General features: G+C 40.5%; 1 protein-coding gene across 5 annotated transcripts in view; it reads left to right on the top strand.

Moving 5' to 3' along the window:
• Positions 1-22,341, top strand: part of MAP9 (microtubule associated protein 9) — a 116,791-nt gene that overhangs the window by 16,450 nt on the left and 78,000 nt on the right. For all 5 annotated transcript variants that reach the window (XM_070757315.1, XM_070757313.1, XM_070757316.1 and 2 more), the window contains 5 exons: positions 9,344-9,425; positions 10,737-11,312; positions 15,776-16,008; positions 16,835-16,946; positions 20,511-20,791. In XM_070757315.1, the coding sequence (XP_070613416.1) occupies positions 9,344-9,425; positions 10,737-11,312; positions 15,776-16,008; positions 16,835-16,946; positions 20,511-20,791 (1,284 nt within the window). The remainder of the gene's footprint in view (positions 1-9,343; positions 9,426-10,736; positions 11,313-15,775; positions 16,009-16,834; positions 16,947-20,510; positions 20,792-22,341) is intronic.

Consider the following 22,341-nt stretch of genomic DNA (forward strand, 5'->3'; position numbering starts at 1 on the left):
TTAGTTAATTTTCTGAATTTGTTTTTACTTAGGCGATAACAATGTTAATACCAGTTTAAATGTATTTTTTGATGACTATGGTATAGTAGCTTATGTACAAGCAACATATTAACATATTAAGAATTTTGGTTTATACACGTATAATAGTTAAAATTAGTTTAAATGTATTGTTTGATGATTATGGTATATTAGTTTAGGTATAAGCAATATATCAAGAATTTTGGTTTATACACGTATAGTAGTTAAAATTAGATTAAATGTATTGTTTGATGATTATGGTATATCAGTTTATGTATAAGCAATATATTAAGAAATGTAGTTTATATATGCATAGTACTTATGATTTTGAAAATTTTAACCTAAATTTATTAGACTTTTTAATATTCAACATATATTCAATTATGTATTCTTTTTCTGTATTTGAATCTATACTTTCAAGAGAAGCGGGGGAAATACACCCCCACTTTATGTTTAATGTTTGTATGTGTGTCTGTTTATTTTAAGAAAAAACCAATAAAAATTTATTAAAAAAAAAGAAAGAAAAAAAAGAACCCTAGCTGATCAGATTATGGAGGCTGAAGCCAAATACCTTGATTCGCTGGCCATTATTTTAGATGATTTAAACAAGGCAAATTTAAGAGATGAGCTACCAAAATACTTTCAACATGTAAATTGTCCCTCCAGAGGCAATAATATCTTAGACCATCAAAGGCAACAGATCAAAGGCAACATGAGAAAATATTATTTTACTGAAAGAGTAGTAGATCCTTGGAACAAACTTCCAGCAGACGTGGTTGGGAAATCCACAGTAACTGAATTTAAACATGCCTGGGATAAACATATATCCATCCTAAGATAAAATACAGGAAATAGTAAAAGGGCAGACTAGATGGACCAAGAGGTCTTTTTCTGCCGTCAGTCTTCTATGTTTCTATGTTTCTATGTTTCTACCATTGTTACACAACAGTAAAAAATGCTTACCGTGCCTTAACAAGAGCAGCTGTGGGCCACTCTGATCATTGCATGATTCACCTTGTACCTGCTTACAAACCAAGTTTTAAAGCCACAAAACCAAGGACTTGGACTGACAAAGCAAAGTTAAAGCTACAGGCTTGCTTTGACTGCACAGACTGGAATATTTTTAAAAACACCTCTGCAGACCTAGATGAACTCACAGATACTGTAACATCATATGTCAGCTTCTGTGAAGACCTATGTGTACCAACCAGGAGCTTGCAAATATACAGTAACAATAAACCTTGGTTCACAGCCAAACTCAAGCAGTTACATCATTCCAAAGAGGAAGCCTACAGAAAAGGTGATAGAATGCTGTACAATCAGGCCAGAAATATATTAATAATGGAGATCAGAGCAGCAAAAAGGAACTACTCTGAAAAGCTAAAGAATCAATTCTCAACAAATGAACCAGCAAACATGTGGAAAACTCTCAAAAACATCACCAGTTACAGCAAACCACCTTCCCAAGCTGAAGGAGATCAGTAATTGGCAGATGACCTGAATGTGTTCTACTGCGGGTTTGAAAAGAAACCACAACCACTTATCTGCACAACCTCCATCCCAGACACACCAACAACAGCCAAATCTTCTACAACTGAATCCATCCCATTGGGTTTACAACCCCTAGTGATCATAGAAAAGGAAGTGAAACATAGAAACATAGAAGTCTGACGGCAGAAAAAGACCTCATGGTCCATCTAGTCTGCCCTTATACTATTTTCTGTATTTTATCTTAGGATGGATATATGTTTATCCCAGGCATGTTTAAATTTGAGTTCAGAGATCTTTGGTTTCTCTTCCAACCAAGGAAGTTCATATTCTGATATCTAGCTATTCTCTTTTGTATATTCTATTTTGGAAATCTTTTTCTCACATTTTTTAATCAGCGTTTAGAACTTTAAAGCTGTTCTTGAAAAATGGTGGTTACTTTATTTTCCCCAAAACAAGGGATCCCGTTATAATAATCCCAATCAGGCTTTTGAGTGCATGGCAATAAGGCCAAGTGCTTATTTTAGAGCTCAAAAAAATATAAGACGGTCTTATTCTCCAATCATTGGTGTAGTCCACAGTCAGTGGGTTGACCTCCATCCGTCAACCAATCAGGACTGAGCCCATGTTATAAAATCTCAAGTTCTGTCAGTCTTCCCGCTTTTGTCCTCAGTCCTCAGCAAGAATGTGTGGTCAACTCACTGACTGACTGTCTATTCACATTTTCTTCCTTTTCTTCTTAATTTCATCCTTCAGGTAAATTCAGTTTTTTTCCTCCTTATAAATAATAATAATAATTTTTTAAAACCTCTCTGTCTGCTCCTCTTCTCCTTGAGCTGCTGCCTCAGGAAGGCATTCTGTGGACCCCGGGGGGGGGGTCTATTCCCTCCAGGCTCATCCTGCCCAGACATTTTGCCGCATTAAATAGCTTTGCTGCCGTTTTTCTTTCTGGAGCCTTTAAACAGTTGGGCAGGGGAGGTAATTTACGGCACAGTCAAGCCTTTCCCTGAGGCCCTTCAGAGCTAGCGAACAGAGTTGCCAAGGTGGCATCAGCCTGAAAAGACAGTTTCGGCTTTTATTAGGCTGCGATTGCCCGAGCTCCTTGCCTCTTCAGCGCCTCTCAGCTGATCGACTCTGGCGGCATCGCAGCGCGGCACCCGTCAATTGCCCAGAAATATTCAGTTTTATCAGTCTCCTATTTTCTGACAAGGTTTGCATGGTTAAGGCAATAAAAAAATCAGACGGGGAAAGAAAGCGGCGAAGCCGAAACTGCATTTAACTATCAAGTGTGAGAGTGAGCAATAAGGACATGCTATAATCTCGGCGGCAGTCTCCCAAAGCATGTCTCAATGCATGCAAACGATGAGAGGGACCCAAACCCCTACCTCTAGTGCAGTCCAACCCACTGCTTCTGGAGTTTTATTTGGCCTGCCACAAGCCCAGATGGGTCAGTCTCTACCACAAATAAATTATGCAGCAGAGTTTCGTAGTGCAGTAGAGGAGGAGGATAGGGGGCCAGTTTGGGAGCTATCCGACAACGAGGGTATCCCTCCAGAACCACCACCACCCCGTTACTGCAGGTCTCTTCCACCCTTCCTTATTTAATTCCTTGCTATTCAAGGCTAGGACTGTGGCCAAATTAGTTACCACAACCCTTCGGTCACTCCTGGATTGGACATTAACCCTCTCTTTTCCTTAAATACCCCAGAGGCTCAAGTGACCCCTTGCCCTCCTCTATTGGTAGAATCAGTTTAACAACATCGGCTATTTCTTTCAGCAGGGCTTATGCCCTCTGCTAATGACAGATGGTTCTTTCATGTTGGCCCAGAACTGGCTCCTTGTCTAGAGCCGCCTAAGGTGGACACTCCCATTACCACCCTCCTGTCTCCCACCAATCTTCTGGGCGAAGCAGTAGAATTGATGAAATTAGAAGACAAAAGGGTTGAACACTCATCAAAAATCACCAAACTGGTGCTTGGGCGGTAAGAGCGGCCACTTCAGCTTCTTTTTTTGCCCGGGCAAATTTGACCTGGTTGCAGGATCTACAAGATAGAATTGCACCTGATGATACCAGATCTCAGCAGGACATTGCCAAGATGTTGGCAGCTGCACGCTTTACTGCAGACACTTCGCTCCAAGCAGCCAGATTTGCCTCATGCACCATGGCAACTTCCACTGTGGCCTATAGGATCTCTGGCTTCATTCCTGGCAAGCAGACGCCAAACACAAGTGGAAGCTCACAACATCCCCATTCGATGGACAACATCTCTTTGCACCAGCCTTGGACCCTCTGCTAACCGAAGACAAGGACAAACGTAAGATCTTGCCTCATGCTAATCACAGAGGTAACTCAAAATTCCCCCGCAATTCTTTATCCGGTACCCTGTGTCTAACAATTTGGCCAAGAAGTGCCTCCTTAGGATTAAGGCCATTCAGCAGGTGCCCGATCATGAAGCTGGATCAGGATTTTATTCCAGGATTTTTCTGGTCCCCAAGGCTTTAGGGGGGTGGAGAGCCATTCTGGACCTCTAAAGATTGAACTATCATATTTGATACAGGCGGTTCAAATGCACTGACTTCAGTCCATCTTTGCGTGCATATGGAAAGGCAATCTCCTATCCTCTATTGACCTTACGGAGGCCTACCTCCATATTCCTATCCATCGTGACTTTCAACACTTCCTTAGATTCTGTTATGGGGGCGTTCATTACCAATACCGGGTGCTCCCCTTTGGCCTTTCCTCAGCCCCCAGAGTATTCACTAAGGTGCTAGTGGCTTTAGCAACCCACCTGAGGTCACTCCCTGTGCATGTTCATTGTTATCTTGATGACATTTTGTTGCTGGCTTCCTCTAGGTCTCAAGCCTTGCACGACATCCAGGTAACGTTATCAGTGTTAGCTGATCACGGGTTTTCTATCAACAAGGGCAAGAGTCATCTCGTTTCCACTTCGTCCATTGTCCACCTAGGTGTCATTATTGACTCCCTGGAGTGTAGGGTGTTCCTTTCCCAGGAGCACCAGGCTAGTATTGCGGATCTAAATTCTGCCATTCTGCACCAGCACAGGGTTCCACTATGCCTGCTTTCTACGCTTCTGGGAAAATTCATTTCGGCCATCCATATTGTTCCTTGGGCACGCCTACATTCCAGGGACTTGCAATGGTTCCTTCTCCCTTTCCAAAAGCAAGGTCGGGGTTTGTCTCCATTAAGTGTCTTTCTCCCTCAAAAAGTCCGCAACTCTCTCCTATGGTGGTCTCCAGAGAATTTGAGCCGGGGTTCCTGTTTCATCGAGTCATCCCGTATGGTGCTGACCACGGATGCCAGTCTCTCGGGATGGGGGGCCCACATTCATTCCTCTGTGACCCAGGGACTCTGGTCAGAGCAGGAGTCCTCTCTGCCCATCAACATCCTGGAGTTGCATGCAGTTTACCTGGCCCTCCAAGGGCTGAGCCGGCTAACGGTGGGGAAGCATATTCTGGTCCTCACCGACAATACCACAGCCAAGGCTCATATCAACAGGCAGGGGGGCACCCGGCTCCCTGCTCTTATGGAGGAGGCCAGGGTACTTTGCATTTGGGCCGAGAACCACCTGCTCTCCATCATGGCAGACTACATTCCAGGGGAAGACCACTCCACAATAGATCAGATGGAGTGGAGGCTGCATCCCAGCATCTTCAGGCAGATCTGTGTCCAGTTTGGTCGACCTCAAGTGGACCTTTTCGCTACCAGTATGAACACTAACCTGCCTCAGTTCTTCACCAGGTTCCGCTGTCGGGGGGCAGAGGGCATGGACGCTTTCCGTTCCCCATGGCTGGAGGGGCTCCTCTACGCCTTCCCTCCCCTTGCCCTAATCCCCAGGATGATACGCAAGCTGTTGACGGAAGGAGTGGAACTGGTCCTGGTGGTTACATACTGGCCACGCAGGCCCTGGTTTGCAGACCTTGTGACTTTGTCTGTATCCCCTCCTTGGCATCTTCCAGTGTTAGCCAACACTGGATGAAACTGACCGCCTGGCACTTGAGCGGCTCACGTTAGTCAACTGCCAGGTGCCCACTGGAGCGATGGACCTGATCATCAGCAGATGAGCATCTACCCAACGGATTTACGCCTCCACCTGACGTACCTTCTGCAGGTGGTGCAAAGGAGCACAATGCTCTCCAACAGACCTAACGGTCGGTCATATGCTGGGGTTCCTGAGTGACGGTTTTGCCAAAGGGTTGGCTCCCAACACCCTCAAATGCCAGGTATTGGCTTTATCATCAGTTTTGGCCTGCACGGATTTCTCTCCCTTGTCCCAACATCCTCTGATTAAAAGACTTCTGAGGGGGGCCTCCATACGTAACCCTCCGGTCACTCATCATTTCCCTACGTGGAACTTGACCAAAGTGGCTGGACTCTCTGATGAAACCTCTGTACGAGCCACTCCGGGACTCTTCCACTTGTCATCTTACCAAGAAAGTGGCATTTCTTATGGCCATCACCTCGGCCAGAAGGATTTCTGAATTGGCCGCCCTGTCTATGCGCAAGGATCTCTGCCTTTTTTTGCCTGACAAGGTCATCCTACATCTTGACCCTTCCTTTCTCCCTAAAATAAACTCATTGTTCCACAGATCACAGGAACTCTCTCTTCCTTCCTTTTGCTCCAGGCCTGTACATCCTCTGGAACGAAAGTGGCACACCTTGGATGTCAGGTGAAGCTTTATGCATCTATTTGAAGCGCACAGCAGAATGGAGAAAATCCGAGGCCCTTTTCATCTTGTACCTCCCTGCTTCTATGGGGAGAAACTCCAATACCATAGGTAGATGGATAAGGGCAGTCATAGCTAAGGCCTACGATATGTCTGCAGCTCCTTGCCCTAGGGATATTACGGCCCACTCTACCAGGAGTGCAGCTGTCTCCGCCACCTGGTCTAATCAGGCTTCTCTAGAAGAGGTGTGTAGAGCAGCCACCTGGTCAGTGCCTACTATAAAATAGACACATTTGCCTCTTTTGATGCGGCCTTCGGTAGGAGAATTCTCCAGAAGATAATTCCTGCATCTGCACCAGATTCCTAGATTTCCCTCCCGAGGGACTCAGGCTTTGGCAGGTCTCACTGACTGTGGACTACACCAATGATTGGAGAATCAACCATTGAACTTCCTTACCTGAACGGTGATTCTCAATAGATTGTGTAGTCCACAGTCAACCCCCCCCCCCCCCTTGTAATATTCCTATTAAGGTTTTCCTGTTTCTGGCTTCTGACCTTACCTTTCTTGTCTAGAGCAAATCCATATCTATTCTGGTGTCCTATTCTGCATGTCTTGACTATATGTTATTTCTGTCAGTCTTGTATATTTATTGACCACACTGAGCCCAAGCTTCGAACTTTGAAAAAAAGCAGGAAGACTGACAGAACTTGAGTTTTTATAACATGGGCTCAGTCCTGATTGGTTGACGGATGGAGGTCAACCCACTGACTGTGGACTACACAATCTAGTGAGAATCACCATTCAGGTAAGGAAGTTTAATAGTTGATTTTCTGGGAAACACAGGATATGTTCAAACTCATATTGTGATAACTGATTGGCTATCTTTAGCTTGGAACTTTGTCGCTGGTGGTAAGCTGAGAGTGCCTGAAAGGGATTTTGGACTTTTGTTTTGCAATTGGTTGCTGGACGTAGGTAAAACAGCTGGAGATTGAAGAAAGCAGCTATCTGTGCAAGGTGGCATTTCAGCGAAAGCTTTGAAAAGTAGCGAATTGCCCATCATTGGATTTTTTTAAACTATCTAGTCGGTTTTATTTTAACTTGCCTTTTGGAATCTGGAACCTTGAATTCCTGTTGTGGAAGCTATATTTTCCTTTTTTTATGTAAACAAAGAGGAACGTAAAATACCGGAAGAAGAAGACATCAAATCGGAAATAGTTGATAAAGAGCTATCCAGAAAAGAGCTGGAAAATTTGTTTTCTAGTGCCATCATGTAGCCAGAGGAAATATAGCAGTTTGTTATTTGCTTAAAGATTTTGACATCTGACTTCCACACTGACTGGCTATGAGAAGATAGATCAGCTATTGCATGGAATGAGGAAAATATTCAAGATGAAAATGACTGAACTGAACTGATTTGACCTGATTTGATCTGCTTGGACTGCTTGATTTGATTGAAAATACATTGGACAATATAATTCAAAATTAAACACTTTTAAGAAAATCCAGAAGACACTAAAAGTTATCAGCACTATAAAGAAGAGGAAGAGGATAGGTTTTTTCATCTCTTTTTTAATTTTCTGAAACAGTTATACATTATAAAAAGAAATGAGAATACAATATTTCAATCTTATTGGAGTTTATTATTGTAATATATATGTATATATATATGTATACAAATATACAAATATATAAGCAATAAATATAAAATGTTAAAATGGAAGAACTGTACAACGGGAGAAAAATTAATGGTTTATGAATGAGAAAATTGAAAATAGTTATTATTATTGTGCTTAATGTGGATGAGATAACTAAAAATGGTTATGATTATTTCTGAATGATTATTATTTTGGATTTTTTTTCTTTTCTGTTTAGTTCTTTTTTTTCTTCTGATTGATTGAATTATAAATTGATTATCTGATTTATGGTGATAAATAAAATAGGAGGAAGGGGGAAAAGAAAGGGAAAGAGAGATATAATATCAGGAGTAGGATCAATATGGGATGATAATAATTAGTATTAATTATGTTAGGCATCATAGGGAAAGACAGATGAAACAAGGAAGAGCTAAACTGAATAGATTAGGGAACATTATCACACTGAGTTCGATAGTGGAAGATATATAGAATTAGGGAAAATATGTAGATTAGGGAAATATATAGATTAGGGAAGATTATTGCACTGCATTTAGCAGGGAAAGTAATTAGAATAGGGAAGACTATTGCACTGATATGACAATGATACATAGATTAGGGAAGATAATTACACTGGGATTGGCAGTGGAATTTATAAATTAGGGAAGACTATCACACTAAGAATGGCAGTAGAAAATAACTAGACTAGGGAAGAATATTAATACACTGGCTTTTCTAATGGAAGATACTTTTCACAAAAATAATGGAACAATATAATTTATATTGATTTTGATTTGTTAAAGCAGAAATGATATACTGATATAATGAAAACAATTTAAAAAATGAATTGAGTAGGAAATACATCTTAAAATTTCTAACAACAACCCTTCCTCCTATGTATATTGACATTGTTATAATTAGATTAAGATACGATATGAATAGTGTTTCTTTTTTCTTTTTTTCTTTCCTTCCTGGATTTTAAAGAGAAGTAAAATGCATTGGATATTTTTTTTAAGGGCAGCTACGATAAAATGAGGGTTTTTAAATAAAACCAGGAATGAGTTTAGTAAGAAGGCTAGAAATGGATTGAAGCATGATGGCATAGCTATGAAAAACAGCAAATAGCCAAGAGAAATCTAGATAGCTATAGCACCTTAAATGCAAATGAAGGTGAAGAACAATACCTAGAATCCAGGTGATAGTATGTGGAAATGATCACATATAAATTGGATAAATAATTAGAAAAAATTGATTAATTTGACTAAGAATTTGGCATCTGATATTATATTGTATTATATTTTAATTTGAGGTAAGTAAATTGGAATCTCTGTAAGGTGTGAAAAACAATAAAAAATTTATGCCCAAAAAAGAAAGATATAATAATTAGCTGCATTAGTTATTTTAGAAATAGTATTTGAATTACCTCTAAAGTTTGCAACATTTCTGTCTTTGCATTCATTCTGAAAAACTTTGAATAATGTTTTTATTCATATAATAATTATGTATTAATATATTATAGGAAGAGCTACAAGATGCACTTCTTACTCGTGAAATAAATCAGCAGACTGAAGAATATTCAGAAGACTTTGAAAGTGATGAATGTAAGTTGAGGAAGACAACATTTATACTCTGTGGATTTCATTTTTAATCATTTTTAATATATTTTAAAATAAATATAGCTGTTGTTCATTGAGAGGCAGAGGTGTTGCATGGTTTGGTACTTTATCTGCTCCTGTTTAACATCTACATGAAGTTGCTCAGTGAGGCCATTCATAGCTATAGAATGAGATACCTAAGTATGCTGAAAAGTGAAACTTTTCTATATAGCTGGCTTTCATCAACATATAGCTGGCTTTCATCAGCAATGCTTCCAATATACTGTTTTAGTGTCTGGAGTTTGAACAGGTCAAGATGGGGTACAACAAGCTTCAGTTCAACCCTGCCAGGACAAAGTGAGTTTGGGTTTTAGGGTCAGCTGGATTTAGGAATTTAACACCTTTGATTTTGGGTTGCATTTCTCCAAACCAATGCATTGCACAATCTGAGAGTCCTGGAATTAAAACTCCTGCTTGAAGAATAGCTTTGACTTGTATGCAGGGTGTACCTATTCCTGAATCAGGAGGCTCTACATTTAATGGCTCATGCCCTGATCACCTCCTGTATAGATTACTACAATGCACTCTATTTGGAGCTTTCTTTGAGGCTGTATTCAGAAGCTTCAATTGCTGCAAAATGAAGCAGTGTGAGCAGTTATGTGCATATCTAGATTTGTCACATTGACCTCTGCTCTACAAATTACATTGATTACCAATTTGTTCCTGATGTTAATTCAAAATGCTGGTAATAGTCTATAAAACATTACATGGCATGGGTCCAGGTTATTTGAGGGATCGCCTTTCTACAGTGACATCTGTCTATCAATTCTACTAGAAGAAGCTTGTTACAAGTTTTGTCCACTAGAGAATATTATCTGGCAGATCCAGCGACAGGGCTATGATCTAGTGACTGCTGTATTGTTTAATTGTGTTTAACATTTGTATTATTTGCATGGTTGCTGCTTTAAATGTTTTAATATATCTTTATATTTTAATTGTAAGCCACACAGTCATGAATTGAGATGGGTTGCTATATAAATTGAATGACTGATTGAATATTATATGATTAATACTCTCTTTTTTAATTAAACTATAGCAAGATGTACAATTTATGTTAATTGATTCACAGATAAAAGTATGCTTTGAATTGCAACGTATCATATTTTGATAATTGTTTCATAATTTATTTATCACTTCGGAGAGGCATAGAGCTGATTTATGCTTGGCAATAGAAAGTATGAGGAAAGTGTTAAGTACACATTGCTTTCAAAATCATTCTTTCACTTTGCATCTGTTGCTGTTTCAATCTTTTTCCAGACTCTGAAGAGGAATTTCCTGAACCAGAGGAAAACATCTGTCCTACATCAAAAGTCTTTACTGTATCGCCATCTAAGTTTAATCTTTGTAACAGGGACATTTTAAAAAATGAAAGTGCCGATGATTTGTCTTCATCAGAGGAATATGAGGGATCTCAATATGTGTCCATTCTGGAGAGAAAAGTTTTGAACAAAGAGAGGCAAACTATTCCCTTTTCACTAACTCAACATCCTGCATCATGTAAAATGACTACAGCAAAACAATCCATTCCATTTGAAATATCTTTGTCAAATCACTATTCTTTCGGAAAACAAACTGTTGGTAACTTGACTTTTGCAAACTATGAAAAAACTCCTCAAGAAGCAACAACCTCAGAAAATAAACAACTGATCAAAGACATCAAAGATGACACAGTTATTGAAGAAAGATCTGATTGTGAAGAAGACTATAGTCATATAGAGGAACCAATTGGGCGTAAATTGTCATTAGAGAAAAAAGATAAGATCCAGTGTAAAATGGAAAGCAAGCCAGTGCCAGAGCCAAGGGAGTTCAAGACAAAGGCTGCATCAGCATCAGGTAAAGAAAATATGTTCAATGTTATTGCTTAAATTGTGTAATTTTCAGATTGTTAAAATTATTTTAAAACAAAATAGTTTTAAAATAGAAATGATTTTTTTTAAATTTAAAGAAAGTTTTAATTCTTTGAATATGTGTATTTGACAGGGAGAAAATCATTGTCTTTCTGTTTGACAAAGTAAGTTTTGTTTAATTTATTTACAAATTAAAGCATTGCCATTTTGCCATGTGATATAATGTAAGATTGCTTATAAGGCAACAGTGTACAGGTAGTCCTCAACTTACAACAATTCATTGAGTAATCATTCCAAGTTACAACAGCACTGAAAAAAGTGATTTATGACCATTTTTCACACTTAAAACATTGCAGCATCTCCATGGTCAGATGATCAATATTCAGATAGTTGGCAACTGATTCATAGTTATGATGGTTGCAGTGTCCTGGATCATGTAATCACCTTTTGCAGCCTTCTGACAAGCAAAGCAAATGTGTAAGTCAGATATTGAACACTTAACACGAGTCTTCGGAAAGGGGCGGCATACAAATCCAAATAATAAATAAATAAATAAATAAATAACAACCATGTTACTGATTTAACAATTGTAGTGATTCACTTAACTATGGCAGGCAGGATCATAAAATGAGGCAAATTCACTTAACAAATGTTTCACATAGCACAGAATTTTGGGGCTCAATTGTGGTCATAGGTTGAAGACTATCTGTATTTAGATGCCAGGCATTGCTTTTTAAATTCAACTTTGCACCATTGTGAATAAATGTAACTGAATCCTTGTGAAAAATGCTACAAAAAATAGCATAAAAGAGTCTTCAGACTCTTGCGGAAGGCGAGGAGGGAGGAGACAAAGGTGCTGTCATTTAAAATCAAAACTGAATCAAATGTTGACATATACTTTGATACATTGCATTATTTCAATGCAGATTTGTATATGTATGTATACTACTGTATATATGTGAGTGTGTAGGTGTGTGTGTGGGTGTATATATATGCTGCATGAGTCCCAGCGAGTGATTAAGCCCCACAGAGTCGACTTTCTCCAGGTCCTGTCAACTAGACAATGTTGCTTAGTGGAGCCTAGGGGAAGAGACTTCTCTGTGGGGGCTCCAGCCCTCTGGAATCAGCTCCCCTCAGAGATTCATACTGCCCCCACCCTCCTCGCCTTTTATGAGTCTTAAGACTCATTTATGTCATCAGGTTTCTGCAAGAATCTGAAGACTCTTCTATGCCGCCAGGCTTGGAGCTATTAGACGTTGTTCCCCCGGCTGACAAATGCTATGTATGTTTGTTGTCTGAGTGAGAATGCCTGACTTTTAATTAACTGGGAATTTTAGATTAGATTAGTTATTTGAAATTAATTGGATTTAGGACACTTGTATTGTTTTTCTCTTTTATAAGCTGTAAGCCACCCCGAGTCCTCGGAAAGGGGTGGCATATAAATCCTATGTGTGTGTGTGTGTGTCACATGTTTTTGCTGAATTTGAAAATTAAGGGAGACTAGGATAGATCTATTTCGGCCTTATTTTGGCCTCATCAGCTAGCCATACCCACTGGGACTTGAACCTATATATATATATATATATATATATATATATATATATATATATATATATATATATATATATTCTATATCTATATCTATATATATATATATATATATATATATATATATATATATATATCTCATCTGTCTATCTGTCTGTCCGTCCATCCATCCATCCATCCATCTATTGAGTGGATTGATTGGATTTATATGCCCCCCCTCTCCGAAGTCTTGGGAGGCTTACAACATATAAAAACCAATAAAAATATCCCGAATCCAATTAAACTTAAATTAACTAATATAAAAACTTGGGTTCATTAAAAATCAACCATTCTCATTCGAACAATCAAGCATACAAACCATTCATCAGCCCTGGGCTAATATCTTGTGGCCCCAAGCCTATCAGTATAAATAGGTCTTCAAGCTCTTGAGGAAGGTGAGGAGGGTGAGGGCAGTATGAATCTCTGAGGGGAGCTGGTTCCAGAGGGTTGGAGCCCCCACAGAGAAGGCTCTCCTCCTCGGCCCCGCCAAGCAACATTGTCTAGTTAACAGGACCTGTAGAAAGCTAACTCTGTGGGACCTGACCAGTCACTAGGGCTTATGTGGCAGAAGGTGGTCCTGTAAGATGGAGAGGGGCGGCATACAAATCCAATCAACCAATCAATCAATCAATAAATCAATAAATATTTCCTAAGAAATCTCTCTTCTGCTATAGCAGAACCACTGAGCATAATCTTCGAAAAATCCTTCAGAACCAGCATACTTCCTAAACCATGGTCAAAAGCTATGGTCATCCCCATCTTCAAAAAAGGAGACCCCTCTCTTGTCGACAACTACAGACCAATATCACTATGCTGCGTCCCATGTAAAGTTATGGAATCAATTATAAACCAATCAATTACTCTCCACCTAGAAACTAATAATCTGCTCTCTAACAAACAATTTGGATTCAGAAAAAAAACTATCCTGCAACCTACAGCTCTTCCACTGCAAAAACATATGGACAACTCATCTTGACCAAGGAAAAAGTATAGATGCAATTTATATTGACTTCTGCAAAGCTTTTGATTCAGTGGTCCACGACAAACTACTTCTAAAACTCAAATCCTATGGCATCTCAGGATCCCTCCACAGCTGGATTACTGCATTCCTATCAAACAGGCAACAAGTGGTCAAAATAGGAAGCTCCATATCCACACCTGTCCCGGTTAAAAGCGGTGTCCCCCAAGGTAGCGTACTGGGACCTACGCTCTTCATTCTCTACATCAATGACCTTTGCAATCTCATCACAAGCAACTGTGTTCTTTTTGTAGATGATGTAAAACTCTTCAACACCACTGAAAACACAACTACTCTACAAAAAGACCTAGACTCAGTTTCTGACTGGTCCAATACATGGCAACTCCAAATCTCAACCAGCAAATGCTCTGTCCTACACATCGGCAAAAAGAATAAGAACTTCAAATAGAAACTGAATAAACAAATTATCACAGATAATCCCCACTCGGTCAAGGACCTTGGAATACTGATAACTAAAGATCTAAGTGCCAAAGCCCACTGCAACAACATCGCCAAGAAGGCCTCAAGAGTTGTTAATCTAATCCTACATAGCTTCTGCTCTGGAAATCTCACACTACTTACCAGAGCTTACAAAACTTTCGCCAGACCCATCCTAGAATACAGCTCATCTGTTTGAAACCCATACCACATTTCTGACATTAACACCCTCGAAAATGTCCAAAGATACTTCACCAGAAGAGCCTTTCACTCCTGTACCCGAAACAGAATTCCCTACAAAACTAAACTTACAATCCTGGGTATTGAAAGCTTAGAACTATGACGCCTTAAACATGATCTAAGTATTGCCCATGAGATCATGTGCTGCAATGTCCTGCTTATCAAAGACTACTTCAGCTTCAACCACAACAACACGAGAGCACACAACAGATTCAAGCTTAATATTAACCGCTCCAAACTTGACTGTAAAAAATATGACTTTAGTAATCGAGTTGTTGAAGCGTGGAACTCATTACCAGACTCCGTAGTATCATCCCCTAACCCCCAACATTTTTCCCTTAGACTATGCAAGGTTGACCTCTCCAGATTCCTAAGAGGTCAGTAAGGGGCATACATAAGCGCACTAGAGTGCCTTCCATCCCCTGTCCTATAGTCTCTCCTATATCTCGTATTTCTTCTCTACTATATCCTCTATAGCATTCATTGTGTATTATTGTGTATTGGACAAAATAAATAAAAAATAAAATAAATAAAAAATAAATAAAAAGTAATCTGGTCCGATGCCATGTAGGACTTTATAGGTCATAACCAACACTTTGATTTGCTTTCGGAAACCAATCAGCAGCAAATGCAGCCCATGGAGTACTGGAAAAACATGGGTGTACCTAGGGAGGCACTTGACTGCTCACGTGGCTGCATTTTGTACGATTTGTACTATCTAATTTGGTGTGTGTGTGTGTGTGTGTGTGTGTGTGTGTGTGTGTTAAGGAATTATTTATGTTTGTGAAGAAGGGAGCCAGCTTACAAGGCAGCCATGTCATGTAGAATTGTAGAACTGGTTTTTTTTTCTTTTACATGGTTGCTATATCAGGAGCAATGGAGAACAGATGGTTTATCTGAATTGCAGATTAGTGGGCTATTAGAGAAATTAATTACTTTCCAAAAAGGCCTACCTTAAATTTTCTAAAATTCATTCTAGAAATGAATTTTAGAAATAAATACAAGCTCATATCTATCAGAAAGTCCCAGAATATAGCAAACCTTTGAACAATTATTTGCAGATGTTTGAAACTATAACTCATTGAAGACAGCATTTATGGAATTTCAATTTAGTCTAAATGAACATTTTTAGTAGATAATAGTTATATTCTTTATATTTTTCTCAGCTGAAAATATAAGCATTCCTGCACTATATGATTTTTCAAAGCCATCTCCTCAACCCAGAAGTATTTTGAGGAAAAGTAACCATGTAGAAGACTATGAAGGAACCAAGGCAGAGGGAAGAATACCTAATCACCACCGTCTGTTTTCATTATCTGCACCATCTTCTGAAACAAGATTAAATGATCAGGTGATGAAATCTGAAAGAAGAGCACTTTCTGAAAGTCCTGGTGCTGAGGTTAGCAGAGTATTGTAACACTTACATATGGTACAAAATACCCAAAGAAATTTTACTGTAAGAATCTCATCTGATCCACATTTTAAGCTGACTTGATTCAGATTTTAAGCTAACTGACCGTCTTAATAATAAATATACTTCATGTACAAGGGTCACCCAGGATGTAATGCACCACATTTTTTTCTTTATTGAACATAATGAAATTTACACAAAAGAATGAATGATGTTTCTTCTACACTCCCTATTTTTCCACGTAATCTCTGTCCCGTTCTAGGGCCTTCCTCCAGCAAAACACAAGGGTGTGTATGACCTGTCAGTACTACTCCTTGTTCTGGTCACAAAGCCATTTCTGCACTGTGGGAATCACCTCTAATAGCCTCACCCTCTGTGCCCAGTGACTAACCGTACTTCTGTCGACTCCATAAACTGTACACAAACATTTGCGAATGTTCCCAACAGTTCCTTTCTCCGCAGTGAGAAATTCAATGACAACACGCTGCTTGTAGTGTACATTACTTACAGACGCCATTTTGAAACACTGCTGAAGCTATGCTATCTGTCTGAAGAAATGCAAAATTTACGCACACACTCTTGACAATTCAAATAATGTATATCTAAAGTTTTGCATTCGTACCATTACTGTAGGCTGAGAAAAAAAATGTGCATTACCTTCTGGGTGATCCTTGTAATTATTATTGACTCTGTTCTGTGCATTTTATTCCTTTTTTTCTTTTGCCCATTTAGTGTCGCAAATATGAGTATGTCTGTATGTGTTGCAGTTGTATATATATTTTAAGATACCCAAAACTCTTTATTTACATTCTAGGGCCCTTTGAGTACAAATTCCTCATCCTCATTATCTATCCATTTTTCATCAGTAAATGAGAAAACTGGAGATTCTAATTTGGCAACATCTGGAAATGAAACCTCCTCTAAAGGTAAAGTATATGAGATATATTACTTTAAAATATTTTTATAATGCATAGGATGTTTTCATTGGTTAGTTTTTTAAAAGATTTATGTGACCGCCCTTCATACAGCATAATTTTAGGAGACTTGCAATTACTGGTACAATAAAACCACAAACACAATAAAAACTAGAAAACAAACCCAGGATCTCACAAATTTTATTATTCATTCATTCATTCATTCATTCATTCATTCATTCATTCATTCATTTGACTTCTATGCCGCCCTTCTTGAAGTGGCTCTGGGTGGCGTACAACATAATGAAAACAATATGTATGAAGAATCTAATTATTGTTTAAAAAAGAATTATTAATAAAATCGTAAAAAGCCCCCATATGCAGTCATTCCCATTCATTCAATTTAATCATTCAGAACATCGGCCGGAGACAATTTCATGTTTCATGGCCCCCATGCCCGCCGTCAGAGGTAGGTCTTCAGAGCTTTACAAAAGACCAGGAGGGAGAAGGCAGTGCATATCTCTGGGGAGAGTTCTTTCCAGAGGGCCAGGGCCGCCATAGAGAAGGCTCTTCCCCTAGGCCCTGCCAGACAATATTGTCTGGCCAAAAGGAGCTGAAGAAGGCTGACTCTGTGGCACCTAACTGGCTGCTGGGATACATGAGGCAGAAGACGGTCCTGTAGGTAATCTGATCCTAAGCCATGTAGGGCTTTGTAGGTCATAACCAGCACTTGAATTGTGTCCAGAGACCAATTGGCAACCAGTGCAGCTCACAGGGTAATGTTGAGATGTGGGCAGATCTTTGGAGCCCCAAAATAGCTTCCTCTGTCCCCCACAGCCGCCCCATCCTGCTGCCAAAATCCGCCCTAGCCTGCCGGTTCCTTCGCCCCATCTTGCTGCTAAAATCACCGCTCCAAAAGCTTCCTACACCGCTCCAAATTGCCCCCAAAATCGCTCCCCCAAAAGCTTCTATCTTGCCCCAAATTCCTCCAAAAATCGCCACTCCAAAAGCTTCCTATCTTGCCCCAAATTCCTCCAAAAATCGCTCTCCCAAAAGCTTCCTATCTTGCCCCAAATCTCTCCCAAAATTGGCACTCCAAAAGCTTCCTATCTTGCCCCAAATTCCTCCAAAAATTACCACTCCAAAAGCTTCCTATCTTGCCCCAAATTCCTCCAAAAATCACCACTCCAAAAGCTTCCTAAGCCACCCCAAATCACTTCCAAAGTCTTCCAAACTCACCTCTCCTTTCAAAATGCCTCATTTCTCCTTGCTGCCTTTCTTCACTCCATTTGCCTTCGTTAGGACCTCGATTTGGGTGGCATAGGAAACGGCTGGAGGGGCGATTTTAGAAGCAATTTGGGGCAAGATAGGTAGCTTTTGGAGTGGTGATTTTGGAGGAATTTGGGGCAATGTAGGAAGCTTTTGGAGTGGTGATTTTTGGAGGAATTTGGGGCAACATAGAAAGGTTTTGAAGGGGTGGTTTTGGGAGAGATTTGGGGTGGCATTAGCCTTCATTAGGACCTCCATTCCTCACTTCTCCTCGCTGTCCGTCTCCATTCCGTTAGCCTTCGCTTTGTCCACCTGCTGCTTTTTTTTTAAGCCTTAAAGTTTGGATTTTCCTAAAGGGTTTGCACGCATTATTTGCTTTTACATTGATTTCTATGGGGAACAATGTTTCATCTTAAAAACATTTCACTTATGAACCTCGTCCCAGAACCAATTAAGTTCGTAAGACAAGGTATCACTGTATCTTGAAAATTTTTCATCTGCGCTACATTATATTCTCTTTTCCATGGAATTAATATTTGTCGTGTTGGGTTTAAATGCATTTTAATTATCTAGACTTAATGAAATCCACAAACACTAAACTCGTCTCAGATGAGTGACAATTCCAGGACGCAGTTATTAAATGCTTGTCCTATTATAATACTTTAGTTGATTTATAATATATGAGTACAGTAGTACCTTGTAATGCGAACCCCTCGTGATACGAACTTTTAAAGATACGAACCTGGGGTTTGGAATTTTTTTGCCTCTTCTTACGAACTTTTTTCACCTTATGAACCCGCCCCCACCGCTGGGATGCCCCGCTTCTGGATGCTCTGCTGGGTGCCGCCGCCTGGCTGTCACATTCCGAAACAGCTTTGACGCTTCTCGGCGTTCTCCCGAACGTGGAACCCGGAAGTTCGCCAAAAGTTCAGGTTCAGCGTTCAGGTTTGGGAGAACGCCAAGAACTGCCGCCACCCGGCTGTCACCTTCGCAGAAGAGCCGTGGAGCTGTCGGCCGGTCGGGAGGCTCAAACGGAGGTAGGGAATCCCAATAGGGAATTCCAGGGGCGGAGCTTTGATGTCACGAAGACATCCTTCCTGGAATCCATGCTTCGGCCAGCTAGGAAGGACGTCTCCGTGATGTCAAAGAAGGTGACAGCCGGGCGGCCATGCTTCTCGGCGTTCTCCAGAACCCGAACTTTTGCCAAACTTTTCGGGGTTTGGGTTTGGGAGAACGCCGAGAAGCACCTAGCTGTTTCAGAAGATGACAGCTGGGCAGTGGCGCCCAGCGGAGCACCCGTTTTTGCAATATTTTTTAGTGGGGGCTTGCATGCGTTAATCAGTTTTCCATTGTTTCCTATGGGAAACATTGTTTTCACCTTACGAACCTCCTCCCGGAACCAATTAAGTTCGTAAAACAAGGTATCACTGTATAAGAAAAGGTATTTAAGATGAAGATTTCCAGATTTTTGGTTGTGTGCAATGAGACTGTTGTTTTATATTTACACCCCCCCCAGGTGGTAAATATAAAACAGTGGCAAAAATAGTGGCAAAATGATAGCCATTAAAAGATTTTCTTAAGGTGAATAATCCTGGAAACCAAGCTGCTAATTTCAGCATGGTTTCTGCAAAATCATACCATATGCACACCACTCAGCATCTGACAGACAAGGGTTCCCATAGAGCTGAACAGAATTTACCTCACATATGTGGAGAGTTTGTATGTAGTATATACCGAAAGGACAGCATCTTTTGCACTGTACACACAAAGGAAGTTGCTGTCAGGCATGGGGGAATTGAAACACCTCCCCCGGGCATGTTCAATTTTATACATGGTATGCTTGTGTGTGTGTCTGTTAGCATATGGGGTTCTTTTAAATCTTTAAATATTTTAAAGTTATTTGGATTATTTATGATTTGTTCTATCTTGTGAGCCGCCCCGAGTCTTCGGAGAGGGGCGGCATACAAATCTAAATAATAAATAAATAAACAATAAAAAGTTATCCTTATAGTGTTCATTTAGAGGAAATACACAAGTATCTGCCTCCCTTAATCCCATTCACTTTGTCTCTTCACTCAATCAAATATATTTTCACATTTCCTGGTATACCTGAATTTATATGTATATATGTAGATATATATATTCTGAGGAATTAGTGTGATTTATACTTGTTGCATATGCAATTCTGAGGTAGATCTATAAAGCTTCACATCCATTTCTCTGCATTCTTTTGCTATCTGTGTCAATTTTCTTTAAAATTAATATAAAATTGATAATTTTAACTTTCTATTTTTCTTTTAAAAATAGATAATGAACATAAAGAAATTGATTATTGCCATGATCCCAGATTGCTGGAGAATGACAGAAAATCTCCTTCAGTGATAGAATTAATGATGACCACAGTTTATGAGAATACTAAGAAGCAATATAAGCCAGCTGAACACTTTATAGAACAAAAAGTGCAAATGTTAAAATCCAGTGTCATTGAAAATAATTCTGTTGAAACACCAAAAGATGATCAATCAGAGCAGAAAGTAGCATTAACTACTTCAAAATCGATAATGGATAATTCAAAGGATTTTCTAAAGGTAATATTTATGGGTCATTATCATGTATTCGTGGCAGGAATCAAATTAATATGACTGCTGATAAAACCTGACATGATTGCTGTACAAAGTGGCATAATCTTAAAGTGTTAATACATGATATACACAATATGTTTAGTTATAAGTGACTACTATAAGCAAAAAACTTGGATCTATGTTGTAATGTTAAGTGACACAGATCAGTATTTGTTTTTGTTTCTAATGGAATTTTTAATGACAGGTTTTTTTAGATGTTTTTTAAATATTAGATTTGTTATATTGTTATTATTTTTGTGAGCCATCCCAAGTCTGCGGAGAGGGGCGGCATACAAATCTAATAAATTATTATATTATTATGATTATTAATTATCTTTTCTTTCTCATGTAAAATAAGTACTTGAAAAAATGATTTGTTTAAGCATTGAACAGTAGCATAATACCGTGTTTCCCCGATAGTAAGACACCCCCGATTGTAAGACATATCGGGGGTTTCAGGGGGGTCGGCTAATATAAGCCATACGCCGAAAGTAAGACATATGTCTTACTTTCGGGGAAACACGGGGGGTATTGCCGCTGAATCCTCTCTACGTTACGCTTGCTTTTGCCGCCGCCGGCAGTCTACGAGCATCCGCTGGCCGCTGCTGCAGTCACTTTCCCGGCTGTGGTTTCATCCTCTGCTTGGAGAGGTAGCATCCTCTGCTTGGAGGGGACTTTGGAAGTGACGCCGGCTGCTGTACCAGTTTCTTTCCTTCTCCCCCACCCCCATTTTTGTAAGGAAGCGCTGAAAGACACCGCGGAACTTACCGCTGAGTAAATTTATTATTTTAAAGCAGCCGGCGTCACTTCCAAAGTCCTCTCCATGGCAACTCCTGTCTTGTTTGCTTTCGGACCCAAAAATACCCCCCCGCGCGCCCTTTTCCATGGGCGCGCAGTCCCCATCCTCCTGCCAGCCCGCGGGGGGGGCAGGGGCGGGGAGGCGCCGGCAGTAGAAGGCGCTGCCCCCGCCCGCCCGATCCGCTCCCTCTCCTCTTCCGCCGAAAGGCAAACGGTGCGCCCCGCCGCTTAGGCTTTTGCTGCTTCTGGAGGGGTGGGCGCCGATCCCCCCCCTCCAGGAGCAGCAAAAGCCTAAGCGGCGGGGCGCGCCGTTTGCCTTTCGGCATCGGCGCCTTCCCCTCCACGAGCAGCAAAAGCCTCAACGACGGAGCCGAAAGGCAAACAGCGTGCCCAGTCGCTTAGGCTTTTGCTGCTTCTGGAGGGGTGGGCGCCGATGCCGAAAGCCTCAGCGCCGTTTGGCTGCCGGGGGGGCGGGGAGGAGAAAATCCTCTCCCCCCCTCCAGGAGCAGCAAAAGCCTAAGCGGCGGTGTGCGCTGTTTGCCTTTCAGCTCCGATGCTTAGGCTTTTGCTGCTTCTGGAGGGGTGGGCGCCGATCCCCCCCCCTCCAGGAGCAGCAAAAGTCTAAGCGGCGGGGCGCGCCGTTTGCCTTTCGGCATCGGTGCCTTCCCCTCCATGAGCAGCAAAAGCCTCAACGACGGAGCCAAAAGGCAAACAGCGTG

Source organism: Erythrolamprus reginae, chromosome 7 (genome assembly GCF_031021105.1).
Source record: "Erythrolamprus reginae isolate rEryReg1 chromosome 7, rEryReg1.hap1, whole genome shotgun sequence".
Lineage (NCBI taxonomy): Eukaryota > Metazoa > Chordata > Lepidosauria > Squamata > Dipsadidae > Erythrolamprus > Erythrolamprus reginae.